At 44.1% G+C, this 26,930-nt stretch overlaps 1 protein-coding gene across 1 annotated transcript in view; it reads right to left on the bottom strand.

The window, feature by feature from the left end:
- Window positions 1-26,930, bottom strand: part of cfap74 (cilia and flagella associated protein 74) — a 123,305-nt gene that overhangs the window by 83,328 nt on the left and 13,047 nt on the right. Inside the window, exons 6-11 of the mRNA XM_051652871.1 lie at window positions 18,291-18,464; window positions 16,859-16,969; window positions 16,645-16,747; window positions 15,792-15,949; window positions 13,873-14,050; window positions 9,802-9,990 (exon numbers count right to left, since the gene is read on the bottom strand). Of these exons, the coding sequence (XP_051508831.1) occupies window positions 9,802-9,990; window positions 13,873-14,050; window positions 15,792-15,949; window positions 16,645-16,747; window positions 16,859-16,969; window positions 18,291-18,464 (913 nt within the window). The remainder of the gene's footprint in view (window positions 1-9,801; window positions 9,991-13,872; window positions 14,051-15,791; window positions 15,950-16,644; window positions 16,748-16,858; window positions 16,970-18,290; window positions 18,465-26,930) is intronic.

Here is a 26,930-nt window from a genome sequence, read left to right as displayed (position 1 = left end):
ACACATGTGGCGGGGTGAACAAGAGACAGACACAATGGGTGTGGCGTCAGGCCTCGGAGAGACTTTATTGGAAAGAATTATAGACATAAAATGTTAAAAATGGGGAAAATAACATTTCATGGGGAAAATGTGTTCAAAATAAAGGGGTATCTGGCGTCCTCGCGGTAAAAGGGGGTGTTATGTAAGATGGGGAGTGTCCAAAGATATGGTCCAGCAATGGGGCGGGGTCCGGCAGCCGCACGCGCTCCTCTCATTGGTTTCTGGGGGGCAAGGGGCGGTAACTTCTTTGGCGGCTCTGCTTCCCTGGGGCTGCATTGTGTGAGTGGAAGGGCGGCACATCATACATGCCCGTCGGCTACAACGCATCTCATCTAACTTGCGCCAGGGTTTCCGGCAAAGCGTTTAACATAGCCGGACTGTCAAGGCTCCGTTACTGCACATGCCAGGATGCCAGTGTGTGCACACAAGGAGATAGAAGCCGGCTTCCCGAGTAGAGGTGCATTCTGCGTTTTTATGCCAGAGTTGATGAGGCTCCACTCACATCAGGTGTGCCTCATCATCCGCTGCCCAAACGAGGCTCATAAAGTCTCCTCTCTCTTTTGCCCACTCCCGTTGTGAGCCTGGCTGAAGGATGGCCCTAAGAGGAAGGGCGACGATGATGAGAGGGAAGGGCGGATCGTTCCGACATAACCCCCCACCCCCCAAGGCACCTCCTCCCATGCCCCTATTCAAACATGGAGTCCGGCTCACTCCCTCGCTCAGACCCGGGCGTAGACAGAAAAAACATGGGTTAAACATGACAATCAATCAACCGCAGGGTAAATGCTTATTAAGTGGCACTTAACCTTTTGGCGGTTGGGAGGCCGTCCCCATGGATTCTCTGCTCCGCTCCGCTCAAGGCTTTTCATCTAACCGGTGGTCTCTGAAAGATAAGGAGCTTGGCAGAATAGATCAGGGGCTAAATCTCCCCAAGGAAATAATTGTAAGAATATAAGAAATAATTGAGAGCATATAAACTACTTCTACGCTTGTGTAGATGCACACAGTGTCAACAAGACAGTGGTACACATCAGGATGAATTTCATCAGGTAAACCTTAAATGTCCTTTGAGAAAATTTGTTGCCTCAAAGTCTTAAAGCATCCAACACCGTAACGACACCTCATTGTTTATTTTGAGTTTTTTGCATAAATCGTCCTGGTTACTTTCATAACCTCCATTCCCTGATGGAGGGAACGAGACGTTGTGTCGATGTAGTGACACTAGGGGTCAGTCATGGGAGCCCCAAACACCTCTGATTTTGAAAAAAGGCCAAGTGGCTCGCAACCACTCATTCAGGTTGCGAGACAAGGTCCTGGCCATTTCAGCGGGTAGTTCAGTAGGCAAGAGGGTCACAACATCTCGTTCCCTCCATCAGGGAACGGAGGTTACGAAAGTAACCAGGACGTTCCCTATCTGTCAATCACTCGACGTTGTGTCGATGTAGTGACACTAGGGGTCCCTATACGAAACGACAAAATAAGCTGAACTGTGTTACGTGGACTGGCTGTGCGAGACGGGCAGACCGCTGTGTGCCTCGTAGCCAGTGCACCAGGCCGTCACGTAACCTCCCCCAACGCTCTAATGAGTGTCGAATGGTCCCTTCGGGGACAAGTCGACTGCCCAAAAAATAGGGACAGGCTAGCCCAGCTGTGACCTCTCTTTCCTCCCCAAAAAGAGTGGAATTTGTTTACCGACTGGGGGCCATAAGTGTCTATGTGGAGGGGGTGTCACTCCCAAGGGGAAGACACTGCAGAGACCACACCCCGCCTGGGGGGGGGGGGGGTATTTTGAGTGGAAATATGTCACATGGTCTTACCGAGTTTTGTCGGAAGTATGTCATGTGGAGAAGTCCCATGGTAGGTCCTACCTAAAGAGGGAGGAGCTCTACAAACACAGAGGAACCTCTGCCCAAGGAAGACGCAGTTTACCGACAGGGAAACGATTTAGCGGAAGATATATCACATGGGGTCACCTATGGGGAACCAGCGCATGTGAAGCACCTACCCCAGTACAGAGCTTAGTTAACACATTTACTTGGCCGGCAGCGAGTTTCTCCGCAAACTCATCTGCCACAGGGCTAAGGAGGAAATTCATCCAGGGATCACAACTTGGAGTCAAAAGCGCACGTCTTCACCTCATGGGAGGGGAAAGGTTCTATGCGCAAGCGGAACACCCGTCCAGCTGTCCCGGAACTTACCTGCTCGTACCTGACAATACACAGGACGAGACCGGCTCAACCCGGAGATTGTAGAACCTCGCAAAGGTGTTGGGTGTTGCCCAGCCCGCTGCTCTGCAGATGTCTGCCAAAGAGGCGCCATTGGTCAGGGCCCAGGAGGCTGCCACACTCCTAGTAGAGTGGGCTCAAAGCCCCACAGGGGGCGGCACGTCCTGAGCGTGATATGCCATCACAATGGCGTCAATGACCCAGTGGGCGATCCTCTGTTTGGAGACAGTGCTCCCTTTCCGCTGTCCGCCAAAGCAGACAAAGAGCTGCTCGGAACATCTAAAGCTCTGCGTGCGATCCAAATAGATGCGTAAAGCACGCACCGGACACAGAAACACCAAGGCTGGGTCTGCCTCCTCCTGGGGCAGCGCTTGCAGGTTCACCACCTGATCCCTAAATGGGGTCGTGGGAACCTTGAGCACATAGCCCAGTTGGGGTCTCAGGATCACATGAGAGTAGCCCAGACTAAACTCCAGGCACGTTTCGCTGACAGAGAACGCCTGCAGGTCCCCTACCCTCTTGATGGAAGTGAGCACAGTCAGGAGGGCAGTCTTCAAAGAGAGTGCCTTAAGCTCAACTGACTCTAGGGGCTTGAAGGGAGCCCCCGTAGACCCCAAAGGACTACAGGGAGGTCCCACGAGGGGATGAGGTGTGGTCTGGAGGGATTCAACCTCCTAGCACCTCTCAAGAACCTGATGATCAAGTCGTGCTTCCCCAAATCCTTACCATCTACTGCACTGTGATGTGCCGAAATGGCGGCTACATTCACCTTCAAGGTGGAGGGGGACAGCCACCCTCCTGCCTCTCCTGCAGGAAGGAAAACACTGATCCGACTGCCCATCTCTGGGGGCCTTAACGTCAGGAAGAACGCCCCTAGCCTGAGTGATTGTGTCTACCACTGCAGATGGTAGGCCACTTAGGTCTTCCGCATCTCGTCCAAGGGCCAGATGTGGAGATTCCAGAGGTCTGGTCGCGGGTGCCAGATGGTGCCCCGTCCCTGAGAAAGAAGGTCCTTCCTCAGGGAAATTCACCGGGGGGGCTGTCGCGAGGAGCGTGAGGTCCGAGAACCACGTCTGGGTGGGCTAGTAGGGTGCTACTAGGATGACCAGCTCCCTATCCTCCCTGACCTTGCACAGGGTCTGTGTAAGTAGGCTCACTGGGGGAAATGCATATTTGCATAGTCCCGGGGGCCAGCTGTGTGCCAGCGCGTCTATACCGAGGGGTGCCTCGGTCAGGGAGTACCAAAGTGGGCAGTGGGAGGATTCCCAGGAAGCAAACAGGTCTACCTGTGCTCGACTGACTCGACTCCAATTCAGCTGGACCACCCGGGGATGGAGTCTCCACTCTCCCCTGAGCGTAACCTGTGTGACAGCGCGTCCGCTGTGGTGTTGAGGTTGCCCGGGATATGAGTGGCTCGCAGCGACATGAGGCGCTTCTAACTCCAGAGGAGGAGACGGCGGGCGAGTTGTGACATGCAACAGGAGCGTAGGCCGCCTTTGCAGTTGATGTACGCTACCATTGCCGTGTTGTCTGTCCGGACCTACACATGCTTGCCCTGGATCAACGGCCGAAGCCTCCGCAGGGCGAGCAATACTGCCAACAACTCGAGGAAGTTGATGTGCCAATGCAGCCACGGGCCAGTCCAAGAGCCGGTGACTGAGTGCCCATTGCATACGGCATTCCAGCCCATCTTGGAGGCATCCGTTGTAACCACGACGCACCTGGAGACCTGCTCTAGGGGAACCCCTGCCCGTAGAAATGCCAGGTCAGTCCAAGGGCTGAAGAGGCGGCGACAAATCGGCGTGACGACCGCGCGATGTGTCCCTCGGAGCCATGCCCATCTCGGGACTCAAGCCTGAAGCCAGTGCAGAAGCGGTCTCATATCCATCAACCCGAGCTGTGTGAAAAAGTTTCAGTGGAACCGCTGTCCTCCATCTGAACGCCTTCAGACAGTTCAGCACCGACTGTGCGCACTCGTTCGTGAGGCGCCCCGTCATCGAGACTGAGTCCAACTCCAAACCAAGAAAAGAAATGCTCTGAACCGGGGAGAGCTTGCTCTTTTCCCAGTTGACCCGAAGCCCCAGCCGGCTGAGGTGCCTGAGCACCAGGTCCCTGTGCGCACACAACACACCCCGAGAGTGAGCTAGGATTAGCCAGTCGTTGAGATAGTTGAGGATGCGGACACCCACTTCCCTTAGCGGGGCAAGGGCTGCCTCTGCGACCTTCGTGAAGATGCAAGGGGACAAGGACAGGCCGAAGGGGAGAACCTTGTACTGGTACGCCCGGCCCTCAAAAGCAAACCACAGGAAGGGTCTGTGTCGAGGTAAAACCGAGACGTGGAAGTACGCGTCCTTCAGGTCTACCGCCGCGAACCAATCTTGATGCCGGATGCTCGCTAGAATGCGTTTTTGCGTCAGCATCTTGAACGGGAGTCTGTGCAAAGCCCAGTTCAGTACTTGCAGGTCCAAGATTGGCCGCAACCCACCGCCTTTCTTCGGTACGATGAAGTAGGGACTGTAGAACCCTTTCTTCATCTCGGCCAGAGGGACAGGCTCTATCGCACCCTTCCACAGAAGGGTAACGATCTCCGCACACAGGGTAGCAGCGTTCTCGTCCTTCACTGAAGCGAACGCCGTTGAACCTGGGACGGCGCCTGGCAAACTGAATCACGTAGCTGAGTCAGACAGTCTTGATCAACCACTGCGATGGGTTGGGGAGCGCAAGCCACAGCCCCAAGCTCCGAGCGAGGTGGACCAAAGGGACAATCGCATCGGACGTACCTGCAGGAAGCCTGAGGTGCCACGTTGAGGGGGCTGGAGCCCCGACTTCATGGCCGTGCTGAGTCTGGGAACATCGAAGCACTTACCTGACTCCGGATACCCACCATAGGGCCGGTCAGGGAGGGGGGAGGAAGAAAGTCATCCCCGCAGTCCGTCAGAACCGGCCTGGCATGGGCGTGTTTGTGCCACATACCTGCCATAAAGGAACGGTGGCCAGTGGTCATGATAACGACGGCCGTGAGCACCGGATATGTGACCCAGGGAATGAGGAAACCGCTCCTTTTTTGAATGTGTAGGTGCCGCAGCCCTTCGGGCTTTCGGCGAATCAAAGAAAAGGCAAAGGATTCTCCTCCCGGCCCTCCACCAGGGGATGGAGTGGTCTGCTTACCATCTCTAGGCCTGCAGCAGGTCTCCACGTGCCTGGGTCGCCCATCTCAGGGGCGCTTCGAAGCCTTCCACGGGTTCTTGGCAGCCGGCCGTAAGATGGGTGGCATCTGCTTCCTGCGGGTGGCTCCATGCCGGGGCCGGGCCGCGGGGGTGGGCTGCGGTGGAGCCGGTGTTGTTGCAGCAGGAGGACACCCTTAGCAAGGAGCAGACGAGGTGCAAGGTCTTGAACCGCACCGATGCAGGATGTGCTGAATAGCCTCCTTCTGCTGTTTCACCACCAAGAACTGCTGGGCAAAGTCCTCGACGGTGTCGCTGAACAGGCTGACCTGGGAGACGGGGGCATCAAGGAACTGTACCTTGTCAGCTTCCCACATCTCGACCAAGTTGAACCATAGGTGGCGCTCCTGGACCACCAGGGTGGACATCGCCTGCCCGAGAGTCCGCGCCGTGACCTTCGTCACCCAGAGAGCGAGGTCAGTCACCGAGCACAGCTCCTGCATCAATCCCAGGTCAGAACTACCCTCGTGCAGTCCTCTTAGCGCCTTGGCTTGGTACACTTGCAGCAGAGCCATGGCGTGCAGGGCGGAGGCGGCCTGTCCAGCGGCTCCGCAGGCCTTATTCACCAGAGACAACGTAACTCTACAGGTGCTGGATGGGGGTCTCAGGCGGCCCCGCCAGGTGGCAGCGTTTTGCGTGCACAGGTGCACCACAACTGCCTTATCCACCTGGGGAATCACCGAGGGTAGTGACCGCTGGCAGCCCCACCATCGAGGGTAGTGAGAGCGGAGGAGCTCAGAGACCGGGTCTGGGCAGTGAAAAGGTGCCCGCCACGACCTCGTGAGCTCCTCATGCACCTCTGGGAAGAAAAGGACCGGGGCAGGGCACGGCCGTGAACAGCGCTCCGGGCCCAGGAACCAATAGTCAGGCTGTGAGGGTTCAAGGGGGTGGAGGGTTCCACTCCAGCCCGACACACGCAGCCGCCCGGGCAAGCATGGCTGCCAGCTGCATGTCAGGCTGCAACTGGGCGACTGCACCCGAAGGTTGGAGCCAAGTTGAGTCCTCAGCGTCAGACTGGACAGCCCGCTCTCCGATGCTGCAATCGAGAGCTCATCCACTTCGCGAGCGCCGAAACGAGATCGCGAACTCGCCCTGAGATGAGCCGGCAGTCTCATCCCAGCAGGGCAAACAAGCGTACTGGGGAATGAGAGGTCCGTGGGGACACAACGTCAAGTGAGTGACAGAATGCTTAGTACCACACATGTGCAGTAGCATTGTAATTCGTTAAGATACTTGAAAAGGCCTATAAACAATGTGTAGCCAAACTACTACTAGAAATAATTATAATAATAATGCACATCACATTGCACATCATTTAGAATGTATTCAGCATCTCAAGAGGTGTATAAAGTAATGAGAAAATTGACTTTTTCAAGAGAGAGAATGAAGAATAGTATTTCCCTTCAGATGTAAAATTAAAAAGGCATCTTCAATCAACTGAAACTTGAAAAAGGGCAAAAGTCCCATCAGAGCAGTGCCAGTATTGTTGAAGGATATATTGCTGTCTTTCAGTCACTCTGAATGAGAGTTAGCTCTGTCCTGACACTGAACTGACAGAATGACTGACAGCTTGGAGAGCAGAAGCAGACTCTGTCCATCTCACGAGTCTTATCATCATGACCTCTCCACAAAACCAGGATTCATAACCCTCCCTGCTGTTCAATCACATTTGACAAACTGGGGGTGAAATCTAGCTGCTGAACTGAACCTTGTCTGGCATACAGGAGACTTCTGGACCTTTACATCATACATGCTGAAGCAGAAGGTACGTGCAGCACAGACTGACACTCCCTTAACCCACTGTCTCAATAGCTGACTCAAAACAATTTCATTTTGGCTGAGGGTGTCAAACCTACCTCTGTTCAGTCTGATGTCTGTCACTCTCACTGGTTCAGAATGGAGGAGGGGTGACAGACATACCAACTCCCTAGGACTTTCTCTCCGATTCCTTGTCACGTAGAGCTTGCCGAATTTGTATGTGATTCATACAGTTTCCCCTTGAACGTGAATTTGGAAACAGTAGGTTGACATTTCTTGAGCTAAACTTGGTCTGTGCTTACTGAAATTCTAAGCACTGCCCCCAGTGGCCAAAGGGAGAAGTATTTTTGAATAAATGTGCATGTGTGAGCTCCAGTTTCCAGGTGAAATGCCCACAAGGGGGTGCCAAAAGTGAGTTGTAAAGCAAGTTTTTTTGAGGTAATAATGTGAAGAGGAATGCATATTCAATTAACTCTACCCCCAAACTCAAACCTCAACCATAAACCTAAACGTCAGTGGAAAAAGAATATATTTTAGAGGGAAAATGGAACCTCTGAATCATGCTCATCGCTAATTACGCAAACTCACTTACTTCCTAGTTTCAATGGGGGACGAGACCCCAGGTCTCCAATGCTGCTGACGTAACATGCTACCAGTCGCATCACAGGAGAATGTAAACATTTTTGAACCAATGCAAAAATGTCTAATGGGATATGGCACTTGTCAGTTCTAGGGTAGTAGAAAAGTCGGAAGCAACATGTCAACTTAACGTGTGATCATGTTGGTGATTGTGTACTTTTTCATTTGGGATTTCCATAGAAAGCATCCATATGCTGCTGTCAGTGAGAAAATAAACAAAGACTGTTCTGCCTCCGCTTTCTGATTAGTAATTTAAGTGTAGGAGAAACCCAGAAAACGCTTGGTGACACAATCACCATGGATTACAATTGGCATTTGTAATATGTGGCTTTTTTTGCGTTCGCTGAAGAAAATGTTCAGATCGCCAATTTTAGAGTCCTCGATTATGGACTGCTTGATCTCCAGGGTAGGGTTGCAACAGCTGTGCATAAGGTCGCACTTAAGATTGGACGTAAAGTTCACACTAAAGGCTTAGTAACTACTAGTTAGTTTGTAGCTAAGTCAGTGCTTAATTTGGTTGCACCACCTGTTCTTAAGCAAGACTTAGCTAACAGGTCGTAAACTCTCCGTAATGTAATGCATAGTTGCATAATGTGAAGCTTACCTGTATTGATCCAATAAGCCCTGCTCGCCACATTTCTCACAGAGGGAGAAAGAGAGAGCAGAGAGAGAGAGAGAGAGAAGAGGGCTCAGCCAGCTGGACTGCCTGCGTCAGCAACAGCGGGTGATGGCAATAGACGCACTCAGTTGTCCCTTACGGTCGCCAGATGACGAACTGCTCCAGCACCACCACCATCACATACTCCATGGCAGCCCATCCTTCCTCCTCCAAAATCGCAGGTTTCGGCACTAATGTGGCAGACCTCTGCCTTTCGTATGAAGGAGGAAGCGGGAGTCGGGTAAACATTAAAAACACTTTTCAGTGTCACACATAACGGTGTGCTTTTCAGCACCCTCCTCAACATAGACGCACACAAAGACAGCTTTGTGGGTCTCTCTCAAACTGCGGCTCTGGCTCCTCTTTATCTCTCTCCTGGCTGATCATAATGATCCACCCCAGCTGTCCAACCTTATCGCTCGGCCACGCCCTGCTCGCCACATGTGTTAACGCATTAATTCTGACAGCTCTAATTTAAAGTGATTTATATGTAGTAGATCATGTGTAATTTGTAATGTTTACCTTCTGCATTCATGGCGCTAATGCACTAACATGCTTTACATGGCCATCATAAGCACCGGTTATCTGTTATTTTATTTTATGATGATACTGCAAAGATGGGTATATAAAAGGGTGCCTGACAGGAGTCAATGGGCAGAAAACAGATACAAGAATGATGATTAGAGGTGTATCTCGCTATGGGCAGAAGGTTGAATAGCTTTCGGCTGCTGACGGCACATGAGTGAAGCAGCACAATAAACAGCAGATTGAATGGGCACTTAAGAGTATTTGAGTATATTTGGTATAGTTATATTATTACTCAAACTCATTGCCAAAAAACCATTGCATTGTTTCCTGCTTCTAACACTCAAAAACAACCCAAATGCCTTGCACATGATGCACACAGCGCTAAGAGGGTCAACATGTCATAATGGATTTACAAAACTCTCGTGAGTGCCAGCAAAAGATGTGTGGAAGAATTAAGATCTGATCACAAGTGCACAAGTGAGACGCATCAGTGTTTACACCTGGTATTAAAATGCATCTCAAATGTGTCTTCTGTGACCTCTTGAGCTCGGTTTTCGAGGAGGGTTTCTGATTTCATGACTGCATACATCTCTCACTAAGTGCATGTGTTACCGCATGATGATAAAGCACAAAAAATTAAATAAAGGAAAAAAAGTCTCTTTTCTGTGCTATATTGAAATAACCTAAATGATGCAAATGTATGTGCTTGTGTATTTTATTGAATTGATACCGTATCATCTATGTGTTTGTGTTTCCAAAGGCCAGTAAACTCGGGCTGGGCCAGACTCCGCTCTTCTCCATCCTCTTCCTCCATGTCCTCTCGCTCTGCCAACATCATCTCTGCTGAGTCTGATGAGAAAGTGACATCACTGCCGGGTCTGACACAGGATGCTTTGGGGCTTGAGGTTACATGCCTTTCCTGAATTAACCACAACATGTGAAAAAACAGTGATTGTGAGTGATTTAATGTTATATACTTTCAACAACAGCTTTAGTTTGGGAGTTAATTGTACATTACAAGCTACTGTATACATGACTCTGCTACTCTACATTAATACACTGCAGACATCTTTCGGCCCGACATGGCCTGATATAATGCAGTTACTACTGCAGAATTCATACGCTTACTATTGTTATACTGTATGTTGAGCAGATAGCATCATACAGTCACCTAATTCATTATATTACTTACATCTGTTCCACTGTCTTACATCAACTTCATCTGCACAGACAATGAAGCCACTGAACAGGTGAACTGAAACAAAATTATGCGCTAGTCAGAATGCTTGTCTTACGTTGTGGATGCGTTGTTTCCTTACAAACTACACTACACGTAATGCAATATCCTAAACTGTCTAAACGTGAGGGATTTACAACAGAGTAACTTGTAAAAGTAGCTCATAATTTAGTATACTCATTATACGTAATTATTTCAGGAGCTCAGGTTTTCCGGACAGTTTTCTCATGTTGTTTAATCTTACATATTTAACATATTAATATTTAATATGCTTGATACATGTTTAAATATTTTTAAGTAGTTTATACCTTTTTCAGAATATTTGAATATTTGGTTAAAGTTTGGTCTGTTACAGTGTGATAATTTTTTTTGTCATTTTGCACATTATTATCAACTTATGTATTTATGTTCATTAAAATTCTATGCCATTTTAGTCAAAGTAAAACTGACTAAAATGAATAAATATGACAAGATTAAATATTGATTAAATATAAAGGACATTCCCTATCTGTCACTCTCTCGACGTTGTAGTGACACTAGGGGTCACTCTTGGGAGCCCGAAACACCTCTGGTCTTTGAAAAAAGGCCAATGAAAATTGGCGAGTGGTATTTGCATACCACTCCCCCGAACATACGGGTATAAAAGGAGCTGGTATGCAACCACTCATTCAGATTTTCTCTTCGGAGCCGAACGGTCGATGCTCACTGAGCTGAATTCTCACGGTTGTTCATTCACCTCTGCTGGATCTGACGGTGCATTTCAGCGGCTTTTCCCCTCTGCACTGGTGCACTGCAGAGAACGCCCCTGGGCGCTTCAGCAGAAATAAAAGAGTATATTCTAAAAGAGCATATTTCTCTAAAAGAGTGGCACACACGGAAAGTCTTTTTAAAGATGCCCTTCCGTTTATGTGTTATTCCTGGTTGCGGTCATTATCTCTCACCTTCTGACGGTCACGATCGCTGTCTTTCGTGTCTGGGCACTACCCACGCGGAGACAGCGTTCGTGGATGGATCATGTACTCATTGCGAGAACATGACCATGGCAACGTTGCGGTCGTGGCTTGCCTTCGTAAGAAAGCAAGCCACCCCAGCAGCTCCCCACCTCGGTCCTTCTACCTACGGGTATGAGGCCAGCACGGCTAGCACTGGGGGCGATATGGGGACCCCAATGGGACCACCTCCGCCGGGTATCCTCCCACAGACCTCCCATTCCCCAGCACGCTCATCTGCCCCGATCGGGCTTCCGGATGAGTCCGCCGGCTCGTCTCACAGCGAGTTCGACCTCTTGTTCAGAGCCCGCGAAGGTGATGAGCTCTCGAGCGCAGCATCGGAGAGCGGGCTCGTCCAGTCGGACGCGGAAGCCTCAGCTGGGCTCCCCCCCTCGGGTACGGTTGCCCAGTCACAGGCTGACGCGGAGATGACGGACATGCTTTCTCGGGCAGCCGCGAGCATCGGGCTAGAGTGGAACGCCACTCACAGCCATGCCCCGCCCCAGTTTTTTTCTTCCTGGAAGTGCACGAGGAGCTGACAAGGTCGTGGGAGGCACTGTTTATTGCCTGGTACCGATCTTTCAGCTCCCCCGCCCTCACTACCCTCGATGGTGGGGTGGCCAAGGGCTATTCGGCGATCCTCCCGGTGCATAAGGTGCTCACGGTGCACCTATGCCCGCAGAGCGCCGCTACCTGGCGCAGGCGCCCATTGCTCCCATCCAAGGCCTGTAGGTTTACGTTGTCCCTGACCGCCAAAGCCTACGGTGCCGCTGGACAAGCCGGCTCCGCCCTGCACACCATGGCTCTCCTGCAAGTCCACCAAGCCAAGGCGCTAAAGGGACTGCATGAGGGTAGTTCCGCCCTGGGATTGATGCAGGAGCTGCGATCGGCGACCGACCTCGCCCTCCAGGCGACGAAGGGGGGGTTACGTGTCGGCCTGGTGCGCTGGCACAGTTCAACACAGTTCAGCTAGTTGTGGCATTTCGTATAGGGACCCCTAGTGCCACTACATCGACACAACGTCAAGTGAGTGACAGATAGGGAACGTCCTGGTTACTTTCGTAACCTCCGTTCCCTGATGGAGGGAACGAGACGTTGTGTCCCTCCTGCCACAACGCTGGACTACCTGCTGAAATGGCCGGGACCTTGTCTCGGCTCCTCAGCACAAAACCTGAATGAGTGGTTGCATACCAGCTCAATTTATACCCGTATGTTAGGGGGTGTGGTATGCAAATACCACTCGCCAATTTTCAATGGCCTTTTTTCAAAGACCAGAGGTGTTTCGGGCTCCCAAGAGTGACCCCTAGTGTCACTACATCGACACAACGTCTCGTTCCCTCCATCAGGGAATGGAGGTTACCAAAGTAACCAGGACGTTTCCATCAAAAGACAACATGAATGACAAAAAAAAAAAAAAAAAACCTTAATGCCATTGGTTCATGTGTGCCTAGTAACTGAATGTGATGTGTCAAGTTTAAATATGCAGAAGTATGAATGAAATATAGCGTACATATTGTACCGACCATTTATATGTTGCTTTACTGTCCTTTTTGGAGTTTTACAGCCTGTGGTCATTGTATACTCTTATTGTAACTAAAAAGAACAGAATATATATTCTGTTAAATATCTTTTTTTTTTTTGGCCTGGGAAGATCAGCGAGTATTGACGCTGACTACCACCCCTGGAGTCACGAGTTCAAATCCAGGGTGTGCTGAGTGACTCCAGCTAGGTCTCCTAATTGGGGAGAAAAGGGGATAAAAAAAAAAAAAAAACTTTTTTTTTTCACTGCAGAGAGAAAAGGCCCTCTCCCACTGCAAGTACTAAAGCCCGTTTTATGTACTTTTACAAAAACTTTTCGTCGCTTTAGCTGTTTTAGGGGACATTTTTAGGTCCTACTCCAGGGTAGTAACAGATTGTGTTGATAAATAGGTTTATAGTGCATTTTCAACATGTTGCTGAGTTCAGTGTGTGCTGACTAGAGGCGAGGCATCTCTCCTATCACTCTTGCTGCAGCATGGAGCACGGCATGCACCGCTCACGTGCTTAGTTTAAACTAAAAACTGGAAAATGCTGCCTTCGGAGGCTGTATAATGAGTTAGGATGAAATAAAGTGATTTTAAAACTGTTTTTTCTTCAGAGTTCCATTCATACAGCAATGCTGTCATTGAAACCATTAACTAATTAGGCATTAAGACAGCTGCCTAAGTTTTCGAATGCAGCCAAAGTTCACATAAAACAGCCCTAACAAAAGTGTAGCTCCGATCCTGGTGTCCTCCATCAGTGCTGTTGATTTTGTTGTTGCTATTGAATCGCGAGTTGCAACAACATCAGAAGAAAAATGGTTGATAATAGATGACGTCACTACAGGGGGTACCCTGCAACAGGGGAAAAGTCCCTCGGGTGTGCTGTTCCTCGAATTCTCATCTAGAAAGTTACTATGGGAAAAGTACCGGGACTGTATGTGGGAAAGGGCCAAAAGTCATACAGGTATGGAGCGACATTAAATGACAGTAAATAGTGACAGAATTTAAATTTGGGGTGAATTATTCCTTTAAGCATCACACTAAACACTCACTGTCATCCCTCTCCATGTGTGGGATGATGGAGGAAGAAAGTTCTGCAAGTGTTTCTCCTCATGTTTCTTCTCACGGATCAGCGCAGGAGATTTTCTACGTCTCTCTTTCATGTCTTTTTCTGACAGCAGTTTAGCCACGATCTCCATTCTCCCCATCCTCTGCTGCTCTGCAAAATGCCTTTACAGATGAAGATAGAAGACATGAAAATTATACACTGAAAAATCATATTCTTAATGAGCATCTTTGTCTTGTTTTCCAGTAAAAATATTGAAAACATCTTGTATGGCTTCCAAGGTTTCTTTCTAATTTTTTAGAGCATATAGATCCTTGCCCATATATTCAGTATAAATTCTCTGAAAACAAGTCTTCGTATATTATACAGTTTTGCTTTTTCATCGAGTTTTAAGGATGTTTAGATACACTATATTGCCAAAAGTATTCGCTCACCCATCCAAATAATTGAATTCAGGTGTTCCAATCACTTCCATGGCCACAGGTGTATAAAATGAAGCACCTAAGCATGCAGACTCTTCTACAAACATTTGTGAAAGAATGGGCCGCTCTCAGGGGCTCAGTGAATTCCAGCGTGGTACTGTGATAGGATGCCACCTGTGCAACAAGTCCAGTCGTGAAATTTCCTCGCTACTAAATATTCCACGGTCAACTGTCAGTGGTATTATAACAAAGTGGAAGCGATTGGGAATGACAGCAACTCAGCCACGAAATGGTAGGCCACGTAAAATGACAGAGCGGGGTCAGCGGATGCTGAGGCGCATAGTGCGCAGAGGTCGCCAACTTTCTGCAGAGTCAATCGCTACAGACCTCCAAAGTTCATGTGGCCTTCAGATTAGCTCAAGAACAGTGCATAGCGAGCTTCATGGAATGGATTTCCATGGCCGAGCAGCTGCATCCAAGCCATACATCACCAAGTGCAATACAAAGCGTCGGATGCAGTGGTGTAAAGCACGCCGCCACTGGACTCTAGAGCAGTGGAGACGCGTTCTCTGGAGTGACGAATCACGCTTCTCCATCTGGCAATCTGATGGACGAGTCTGGGTTTGGCGATTGCCAGGAGAACGGTACTTGTCTGACTGCATTGTGCCAACTGTGAAGTTTGGTGGAGGGGGGATTATGGTGTGGGGTTGTTTTTCAGGAGCTGGGCTTGGCCCCTTAGTTCCAGTGAAAGGAACTCTGAATGCTTCAGCATACCAAGAGATTTTGGACAATTCCATGCTCCCAACTTTGTGGGAACAGTTTGGGGATGGCCCCTTCCTGTTCCAACATGACTGCGCACCAGTGCACAAAGCAAGGTCCATAAAGACATGGATGAGCGAGTTTGGTGTGGAAGAACTTGACTGGCCTGCACAGAGTCCTGACCTCAACCCGATAGAGCACCTTTGGGATGAATTAGAGCGAAGTTTGTGAGCCAGGCCTTCTCGTCCAACATCAGTGTCTGACCTCACAAATGCGCTTCTGGAAGAATGGTCAAAAATTCCCATAAACACACTCCTAAACCTTGTGGAAAGCCTTCCCAGAAGAGTTGAAGCTGTTATAGCTGCAAAGGTTGGGCCGACATCATATTAAACCCTATGGATTAAGAATGGGATGTCACTTAAGTTCACATGCGTCTAAAGGCGAATACTTTTGGCAATATAGTGTATTTTCACTGGACTAAAAAAAGATTCTTGTTAATATCATGGGTTCATGTAGCTCAACTGGTAAAGCATTGTGCTTACAACACCAAAATCGGTGGTTCCTTTCCCAGGGAACATACAAACTGATAAAATGCATACCTTGAATGCACTGTAAGTCGTTTTGAATAAGAGCATCTGCCAAATACATAAATGTAAGTGTAATATCATTTTCGTCAAAATACATTTTTTAGCATTCACATGAAATGTTAGTAGAAAATCCTCACGCATTTCTCTTATTCAGATCCTCCTGTAGTTTCTGTCGGTGGATGAGTTCAGTGCTGTTTAACCCTTTGGCCTCTAGTGTGTCTCTCATCTGTTGCTCTTGCTCTTTCTGTTTCTGTTCATAGAGTTTCTGTCGTTCTTGTCTCGCACGTAGAGTCTCCTACACAGATAGAGTGCGGCTTATGCATGTTCTTGATCTTCTGCTAAAAGAAGTCTTTCAGAAGCACTAACAGCTCTTCAAACACAACTAACAGCACAGAACCTCAAGGATCACCTACTTTAGCCTAGACTTGTCAGATTTTGTGACCAATCAATGCATCAATGTGTTACTCAAAAAAGTACTCAACTACAAATTACTAACTACTCTAAAATTTTAATGAGATTACTTTGCTAATCACCTCATCAAAAAAGTAATCACATTACTCAACTTTGAAGTTCCTTTCTAAAACACTTTTCTCAGAAAAGTTTATTTTTTCCTTCAACGGATTCAAAATAATGTCTATATTTCCTCTTAGTTTATTGTTAGCACCACTCATATCTCCATAACAATGACTCGTTAGGAGGGGCACACACTTCAGCTGTCACAGAAACACTAACAGACATACACATGAACAATTCATGTTTAAATGTATTCTACATAAATATTATTTTGGAAATACAGTATGTGAAACCCAACTAACGTACTTAAAAGTAATTAACTTAATTGAAAGTCAGTAACTGTAATCTGATTACAATAATTGAAAATGTTTTAATCTACTTTTTGACTAAAAACTAATTAGGTTACAGTTACTAATTTGTAATCGGATTACACCCAACACTAATAGTTTCGAAAACACACCCAGTGATTCACTGTACCTGATTGGCAGTAATACTGGCTTTGAGTGTCATCACTGCAGTCTGTCTCTTCTTCATGAGCTCATTCCTCTTCTCTTCTGTTTCTGCCTCTTTCTGTTTCATCCTAAAACCCATGAGCTCTAAGAATAAGCTCAATATGATCTATATTGTACACATTAATGTTGTCACGTTCATCAAAAGTGTGTGTGTGTGTGTGTGTGTGTGTGTGTGTCACCTCTGTAGAGTGTGTTTGAGGTAGACAGCTGCTTTGTGTCGACTAGCACGAGTCTGTTCCTGTTGTTTCCTGTGAATTTCCACCTGCTGTTGTAAAGCCTCATCATGTGCACTGTCACATACAGTTCATACAAGTTAGTCTGGAAAATCTCAACAACTGCTATAACTACAATCTGCAAGAATATGTTTGTACATTAATGGTTCAATCACACAAAACATATTTCACCCCACATTTTTTAAAATGCTATTTTTAGACTATTTAAGGAATAATACGGTTTCAGTACAAGTTAAGCTCAATCGACAGCATGTGTGGCATAATGTTGATTACCACAAAAATCATTTTGACTTGTCCCTCCTTTTCTTTAAATAAAGGAAAAATCTGGGTTGCAGTGAGACACTCAAGATGGAAGTGAATGGGGTCAATCCGTAAACGTTAAAATACTTACTGTTTCAAAAGTATAGCCATGAGATGTAAACATTTTACATGTTAACATGATTTTAGTGTGATAAAATAGTTTACTAACCTTTTCTGTTTAAAATGATATCCAATTTGACAACTTTTGCCATGACGCCGTAAGGCAGTGAACCCTAAAACCCTAAAACAACCGTAAAAACGACGATTTACACAAGTTTTAACAGAAAGAAATAATGTAAGTGCTTTTATAAAATTATAAGCCTCACATTTCTGCTTTGAAATCCTCCAAAAATTGGCCCCATTCACTTCCATTGCTCCCATTCCATAATATGTTTTGGCATTGTAACATTATTTTCATGACAATCAAGCACATTCCCCCAAATTCTTATTATAATGAGAAAAAAATCTCTGTAATTACTGTAATACATCCAGACTCAATTTTACTGTTGAGTTTTGTTATTCTGATTATTCTTAATGGTGATTCTCATTACAGTTTCATTAATGTACAGTATTGTTTTATTTATTTAAATCATAAATTAAAGATGGTACAAAAATGCCACATAAATACTTTATAATTATAAACTGTATATATAATTATACTTTTAAATAATATGACACGCTTTTCGCATTATAGTAATATGAATGAGATAGGGGGTAATGTACAGTACTTAAATGTCATGAAAATGTCACAATGTAAACAAAATCTTAATGGTTTCAGCATCATTTCCTTTAAGCAAAATATAATTTAATATTTTTTCTTCTAAATTTTGAGGAGAAAAATGAGCCTGACATGTTCTTGACAGGTTTCGTGAGATTCCTCCATTTACTGTAAATATTCGTCCATATCTTTCCTGAAATCACATGTACTAAACTTCCACATAATGGAGCGGACAAGAGATTTTAATACTAGCATAAAGTATACTAGTATACTAGCTATTCTTTTTGCTCCAGGTAAACATCAGTGGGTGTCACAAAAGCTTTTTGCCATTATCAGAAACATTTCACATGAAGCTCTTACATTTTTTCATGTTGTGCTTTGTGTTGTCGTCCTTTGATAATAATCTTCTCATGCTGGATTCTGAGCTTCTCTTTCTTATTGTCTTGAGATTGGATGTTCTTCTCCTCCAGCTGAAGCTCCTGACGCAGCTCAAGGAAGTGACCCATTTCCACCTCCACCTGAGACAACTCCAGCCTGAAAACAACAGCCGAATGCACTTTAATCCCTTACAACGATACACTCATGACCATTTTATAAGGAACACCTGTACACCTACTTATCCATGTGATTATCTAATCAGCCAATCGTGTGGCAGCAGTACAATGCATAAAATCATGCAGATATGAGTCAGGAGCTTCAGTTAATGTAAACATCAACCATCAGAATGGGAAAAATTTGATCTCAGTGATTTGGACCGTGGCATGATTGTTGGTGCCAGATGGGCTGGTTTGAGTATTTCTGTAACTGCTGATTTTCACATACAACAGCCTCTAGAATTTACTCAGAATGGAGCCACAAACAAAAAAATATCCAGTGAGGGGCAGTTCTGCGCACAGAAATTCCTTGTTGATGAAAGAGGTCAACGGAGAATGGCCAGGGCAGCGTTTCCCAAAAGCATTGCAAACTTAAGTTGATCGCAGAGACCAATGGCTAATGGTTTCTACGATCTACTTAGGCTTATGATGCTTTGGGGAAACACTGCCCAGATTGGTTCGAGCTGTCAGAAAGGCTACGGTAACTCAGATAACCCCTCCGTACAATTGTAGTGAGCAGAATAGCATCTCAGAATGCACAACACGTCAAACCTTGAGGCGGATGGGCTACAACAGCAGAAGACCACGTCGGCAACTTTATTAGGTGTTCATAATAAAGTGCTCAGTGAGTGTTTATCAAAGGCTTTCCTATACATCATAACTATATATCAAACTATATAACAAAAGCAGCCATAATATAATTTTTATGTTAAAGAGTTAATCTAATGTAAAACAGGATTTTCCTTATTCTAGTTTGTACTCTAAAATTATTTAAAACAACATTTTGCTGATACTTTTATTTTAACTATATTTACTGCATGCAGTTTTACAATCTCAAGTAAGAGACTAAAGAGACTTTTTTTTTTTTTATTAAACAATGATTCCATTTCTTCTTCCCTGAAGTATTAACAATAAAATGATGCACTTCTTTTGGAATTTTATGCTATTTTGATCTTATTTACAAGTAAATGTCTCAATTTTACCATTATCTGCATATGCAAATGAGCAAATTTATGAAACTTTAGTACAGAAAAACACACTTCTATAAAATAAAACATTAAGAAAATATGAGAATGTGACATATCGGAGGCAGATTGCTGCCATCTGGTAAACAAAATATAAATAGCATGACTTGAAAATCATGTCGTTACAATAATAGCCAGTAGACGGCTGCAGGGTCTCATGAACATTAAAGCGTTTTATTATGGTGCTGCTACAGAACGAACTGTGAGCAAGGCTGTGTTTGTCTGGAAGGTGAGGAACCTGCATCTAAGCATGAACTTTTCCACAGTGGAAAAGGTATACTTTCGTTCAATGGGGTCACACAGAATTTGTTTTTTGATCTTTGTTCTTTGAGTGTGTGTGCATGAGTGTGTGTGTTCTGTGTTCACCCTTCTGGCTGTGTTAGTCTCACCCATTTATTTCTTTGTGTGTATATGTGTGTGTGTGTGTGTGTGTGTGTGTGTGTGTGTGTGTGTTATGTTGTGTGTTCTGCCTCCCGGCAGTTTTATTCTCACCCATTTATTTATTTGTGTGTGTGTACTAGTAAAAAAGGCTCATAAATTGGCCAAATCATGTTTAGCTTTAAATCTACTGATGTGCACAGGTTTCTGTGAGGGTTAGGTTTAGGGGTAGGGTTAGGGAATAGAAAATATCATTAGCCTCTATGAAATCAATTGACATCTATGAGATGTCCTCACTTATATAGTTAAACAACCCTATGTGCGTGTGTGTGTGTGTGTGTCTTTTGCACTCTGCATGTTTTCTAGTCTCATTTCTGTGTGTTTGTTTTCTGCATTGTGGCTGATTTATTTATTATATTTGACAGATTTTGTTTTGTGTTATGGTCTTTCAATTTTGACAGCGAAGACAAAAGTTGTCACTTTTTTGACCACTTAGACTTATAAAATCATGCCCAATAATTTTTTTTGTATGTTCAGATGGCAAGTGGAGGAAAAGTCACCAAGTCTTGTACTGCTCAGGGGTGCTTTCCCAAAAGTATCGTTAGTGAAATACGGTCGTAAGTTTCATCGTTACCAACATAGTTCAACTCTTTGACTGTAGTTCCAACGAACATTCCACTTTGTGAGCTTTGGAAGGCTTAAAGTTGTGGGGCTCAAATATCACATAATTCACATTTTAAGTTATTTTTATTGACATGCAGTTTGACACAATCTTCCAGCATGACTGTCACAAATGTTCTCCCTTCGAAGTGCCCTCTGAAGGCATTATTCATGCTGTTTGGAATGCAGGATTGGCTTCATTTCCACATAGAAAAGGTGAGTTATTTTATTATTTACAAGCGAATATCTTTGTTACAACATTCCCAAAGAGAAATTTCACATATGGCAATATATGTAAAACACAATATGCATGTTAATGGTTTTCACCAATATAAAAATGTATCTGTACTGTACTATACATACATTATATGCAACATATCTGCAGTATTTTGAGTTTAGTGTCAGAAAAGCGCTATGGAAGTGTAAAATTCATTCATTCACATATTCCAAAATATTACACTTTAATAAACTGTATGTAAAACATAATTTCCCAAATCACAGTGTAAAGATATATAGCCAATATGCCCAAATAAATAAACAATAATTGTAGAAATATGTACATGGCCATATATCTGATTTCTGTATGGGATTACATGTCTGTGTAAGTGGTTTTGGTTTATTGTGTCATGTTCACAGAAGTAGAATATAATAGAATATGGAATATTCTCAATAGGCTTTGTTATAGATAACAAATGTACAGTAGGCTTCTTGTATGTAGTAGTCTTTCAATTAATGTTTGCGGGGGGGGGGGGGGGTTAGGCAATTACACAAAATGTTTATTAACACAAGTTATGTCAGTCAGATGAAATAATAGAAAATACAATATATATATATATATATATATATATATATATATATATATATATATATATATATTTAAATAATAATTTGTTGTATTCTGAATTAAATGTTCTCTGACTTCTGCTCCTGCAGGATGCATTCTGCCTTTATGTCAGTTCAGAGGATCATCATAAGCAGCAGCATCATCATCAGCACCAGCATGAACCCCCTCTTCCTTCTCAGGAAGTTGAACATGTTCCCTGACTGTAATGTTGTGGAGAATTGCAGTAGCCACTACAACAGCACAGGTTTTGGAGGAGTTCAGCTTCAGGCCGCCACTGGACTTGCTGATGCAGGGAAAACGTTGTTTCCACACATCTATAGCCCTCTCCACTACAGAGCGTGTCCTTCCATGGGCCTGATTGCACCTTTCCTCTGCAATGGTTGCTTGATGCTGCACAGGTGTCAAGAGGTATGGGTGAAGAGGATATCCACTGTCTCCCAACAGCCAGCTGTCACCAAATTGCTGAATTGGCCCACTTAAAAGAGTCATGTGTGCTTCCAGGCCATTTTGCCACAATGTCAGTGAAGACCCCCAGGTGATCACACACTACTTGAACATTAATGGCTGGATACCCCTTCCTGCAAATGTACAAGGACTCATTCACCACGGGACTTACCACTGGGATAAGGGTGCCATGGATGATGCTAATCACTCTGGGGATGTTGGCAATATTATGGAACTGTTGATTGGCCCGCTGGATTTCTTGAGGCGTTTTGGGGAAAGTCAGCGTGGTGTTCATAAGCTGTAAAAGCAAAGGTGTTATTGCTGTCACAGCTTGCTGACCGAAGATTTGCTAAGCCAAAGGCCATCACCAACACCTCCTTAAAACTTCCCACAGCATTATAACAGTGCAGCTAAGAACTGCATTGCTGGACTTAAGGCATAGTTTCTTCTTGTGGCCCTCTCAAGGATCTATTCTTATGATGTCGTCATCAGATAGAGAGTCAAGTGGGGTGAACGTTGTCCTTTTGTAGGCATTTATGTACACTGCCTGACTTCTGCGTCACCTTCTGTGCTCAAGCTATAGAATACTTTGTAAAGCCACCATTGCTGAGTATTTGAAACAACGCATAAATACTGTTTTATTAGGAGAGTTATTAATACACCTGCTACTGATGTACCTGAGGGATGGATAGAAACACCTTGGTGGCTACTAATCATTCTAAATTAACTAGCTAAACATGGTCGATTCATCAGTGATTTGTGACAGTAATAGGGCACAGCTTAATTTGATTATCAAATTACTGTATTCATCTGTTAATGGGTTTTGGTTTTAAAATAGGCTGTTTTCATGCTGTTTTTTCAGTTTTCATGCTGTGGCTTGGGAGAAATGAGAAGTAAGCCTCTCTTGAGAATTGTCTGAGGATTTAAATAAAGGATATATACATATTATCATTATATTATCATGGCTATATATTGTGTATTGAGAAAATCTTTACATAGTAAACTTTAGTTACTTGACTGTTGTAGTGTATGTGATGGTGGGTCATCACTGCAAAACAATAAAGGTTTGTATTTCATTCCATATGATTCATAATCATACTTATTTAATTTATTAATGACATTATTATGGTAGTTAATATTGAAGGGATGACATTGCATCACATTTTGATCTGACATGCAACTGTGATGCACCAAGTCACAAGTATCACCTATTATGTGCTCATTTCTATATGTTAAACTTCTGGATGAATTCCCAGTGTATTAGAAAAGCACTAACTCAAAACACATGTTAAAAAATGATAGAGTATTTTTGGTCATCAAATGGGATATTATATTTTGATTTTAAATTCAGATCTTGAAGGGTTTTAACTTCTCTGTCACTGAAAAGCATGTTGAAAATCATATGTTTGTTGCCATGCAACACCACACAGCTTCACCAGAGCCCCATTTGCCAGACCCAGTCTGTATCTTTCACTCCATATATGGGTGCTTCTCAAACGGAAGGCTGGAGCCTAGTAAGGCTGTGTCCTTCCTAGGCTAGTCATTCGGAGGCTGTAGGCTAGACTCCTCCTCAGCATTTAGCGCTAGAATGAGATGAGTCTAGTAAGTGCATATGGCGAACCATAAGCTTAGAACCATTGATATTTTACTTTGTTTAGAAAACGCATATACTTCAGAAAACAAGAAATATGTCCTTAATCCCTTAATTATTTTAGCAAAATGTTTTATTCACAAAGCTAGAGTCACTCCAAAGCCTGTATATAATACATTTTGCAACACTGATCTTAGAATTTACATTTAAACCCTTTAAAATATGAAATATGAACCCTAAGCTTTTCAAATGTATGCAATTGCCCTTTTATTAATTTTTTTTTATTTTTATTTTTTATTTTTTGTTGTGCTTTGTATCTTCTAATTTGTTGTATTGTCAAAACTACTTGCATTTTTTTTTTCTTTAAAAATAATTTGGGGCATGTGCAAAGGATTGTGGGTAATTGAAGGCCACGAAGAATACACCCAATGCATCCTCCAAAATATGCCAAACGAAGGCTGCAAAACGAGGCTGCCTTCCAAGTGTCCTCACAATTGAGATGGCCTTCGACGGTGCTTGATTATGTGGCAGTCGAGATATTCAGCCTAACGAGGCTGCAGCTTTCTGTTTGAGAAGCACCATATATTTCATTCTATATCTCTCATTGTGTCAAGAATAATAGTGGCGTTCTTGGTTTTTGAAGAGTGCACATATGTATGTGTTCAAGTGTGGTAAAGTGAGGTAAGAGGACATCCCACTATTGCTGTGACAGGTCACGATGAAAACAAACACACCAGCAACAGAGGGACATGTGAAAATAAAGCGAAACAACAGAGAACAGAAAATAGCGAAGTAGTCCTCAGATGCCATGTTCATTATTAACAGCAGCGTCGTGGGGAAATAACGTTGCTATGGAACTGCTTACTGACCAAACCACTTGTATACTGGAGCAAAGAGTATGCCACTTACAAAATGCATATAAATGTAAAGGTTTATTTCGTGTCTTAAACAGCTGTCTCACAATAAAAGGCTTTCTGACCATGTACACTACCGGTCAAAAGTTTTGAAACACTTGACTGAAATGTTTCTCATGATCTTAAAAATCTTTTGATTTAAAAGCGTATGCTTAAATGTTTGAAATTAGTTTTGTAGACAAAAATATAATTGTGCCACCATATTAATTTATTATAAAACTAAAATTTTATAAAAATAAAAATAAAAAGTTTTGAAATTGATGACTTGGACCAAATAATAAAGAAAAGCAGCCAATAAGTGCCCAGCATAGATGGGAACTCCTTCAATACTGTTTAAAAAGCATCCCAGGGTCAAGAGTACATGTCTGAAAATTCTAGGCAAAGGGTGACCACTTTGAAGATGCTAAAATATAACACAGTTTTGATTTATTTTGGATTTTGTTTAGTCACAAAATAATTCCCATAGTTCCATTTATGTTATTCCATAGTTTTGATGACTTTACTATTATTCTAAAATGTGAAAAAAATTATAATAAAGAATGAGTAAGTGTTTCAAAACTTTTGACCGGTAGTGCATATGAGCTGTTATAATTTTATATCCATTCGATCTCTGCAGAAGTTATTACTCAACCCCCCTGCGTAACATCATTAATGACACCTCTACATTGTTGAACTAACGTGGTTCGAACGATGGATGTGCGATATAGTTACTATGGTTTTGGGAAACAGTCGTGACTAGCTAGTTAGCTTCTCTAACGATGCATCATTCTATGGTGGTTCAACAGTGAGTTATGTTGTTGTACTGGAAACGTACCCCAGATAATGGAAACCATGTAGGGGGCCTGGGTAGCTCAACAAGTAAAGACGCTGACTACCACACCTGGAGTCGCAAGTTCAAATCCAGGGTGTGCTGAGTGACTCCAGTCTGGCTTCCTAAGCAACCAGTTGGCCCGGTTACTAGGGTGGGTAGAGTCACATTGGGTTAACCTCCTCGTGGTCGCTATAATGTGGTTCTTGCTCTCGGTGGGGCGCATGGTGAGTTGTGCATGGATGCTTCACGCTATTCTCTGTGGTAACACGCTCGACAAACCTCGTGATAAAATGCATGGTTTGGCTGTCTCAGACACAGAGGCAACTGAGATTTGACCTCCGCCACCTGGATTGAGGCAAGTCACTACACCACCACGAGGAATTAGAGCACATTGGGAATTGGGCATTCCAAATTGAGAAGAAAAGGGGAGAAAAAAAAAATGGCTTCCTTTGGAGGTCACATGACACCATGCAAGAAGCAGACGTGTGTACGACAAGCTCTGCACACTTATTATTCTCATGTTATACTCTGGTGAAATTCAATACACCCAGTTACACATTTGTTCTTTGAGGTAAAACATGGCAAAGAAGTCAAAATTATCGGGCTCTGGAGACATTAAAAGACACTTACGTGTTCAGGATGAAAGCCCCGACAGGCCTACAGACCAGGGACTCGATTTGGATGGCGCGGCGGGAGAGGAGATCCAGCGTCAGTTGTCCAACATATCGGTGATGATGACGAAGGTTCTTGCTGACTTGGAGGATCTCGCTGTAATACGTCGATCGATTACGGCGATGGAAATTAAATTCTCTGAGTTAGTTACAAGAGTTCAGATGCTGAGAAACGAATCGATTATTTGGAGTTGTATGGCTTTACTGGTTGTTTAGATCAGTGTTACTATCAGAAATAATTAATAATTATTTCTTTAGTTATTAATTAATATGTAAATTAATTAATTGAATCTAACTCATTAAAACCTCATATGGGGCTCCAGTAAATGTAGTGCGCTACGTTTAGGAGTGGGTTTGGTTATTAGCAATAATTAATAATTATCAAAGATAATTATTAATTATTAAAATCAATAGAACATTGATGAGAATCAATGTTAGCATTTTTAATCCTTTAAATCAACAATTATCAAAGATAATCACCAATCACTAACATCTATGATACATTAATTAAAATTAACACTAGCTTATTGATCCTTCAGAATCAACAATCGTCAAAGATAATTATCAATTATCAAAAATCAATAGAATATTAATAAGGATCAACATTGACGGGGCACCACCCTGGAATCAGGGACTAATAACCAGATAGTATAACAGTCTCAATATTAGATTGTTTTCTTAGGAAAATTGACATCCAAAGAATATCGATTTTTGGGGAAAAAACAATGAATGAAGGCTTGAATCCGAGCACTGACTTCCCATCAGCATGACACAGATGTATGCAAAACAAACCAAAACACTTCTCTTTGTAATATAACGTTTACTTATGCAGTAATATCAATTAATAATGAATACAATGCAGTCAATAAACTTCCAACTTCCAACTACAAACTAAACAGTGATATGATTAGATATGGAAATCAAAATAATCCTATAACGCATGAGGGTGTGTGTGTGTGTGACAGCGAGTGTGTGTGTGTGTGTGTGTGTGTGGCGGACGTGACTCTCGTGGAGATTATGTCACATGAGACTTCTGGCCAGAGAATATGGCCGTGAATGTGGGCGGAGA

The sequence above is a fragment of the Myxocyprinus asiaticus genome, chromosome 24 (genome assembly GCF_019703515.2).
Source record: "Myxocyprinus asiaticus isolate MX2 ecotype Aquarium Trade chromosome 24, UBuf_Myxa_2, whole genome shotgun sequence".
NCBI lineage: Eukaryota > Metazoa > Chordata > Actinopteri > Cypriniformes > Catostomidae > Myxocyprinus > Myxocyprinus asiaticus.
Note: the sequence above shows the minus strand (reverse complement) of the source record. Positions and strands in the feature narration are given on the sequence as shown.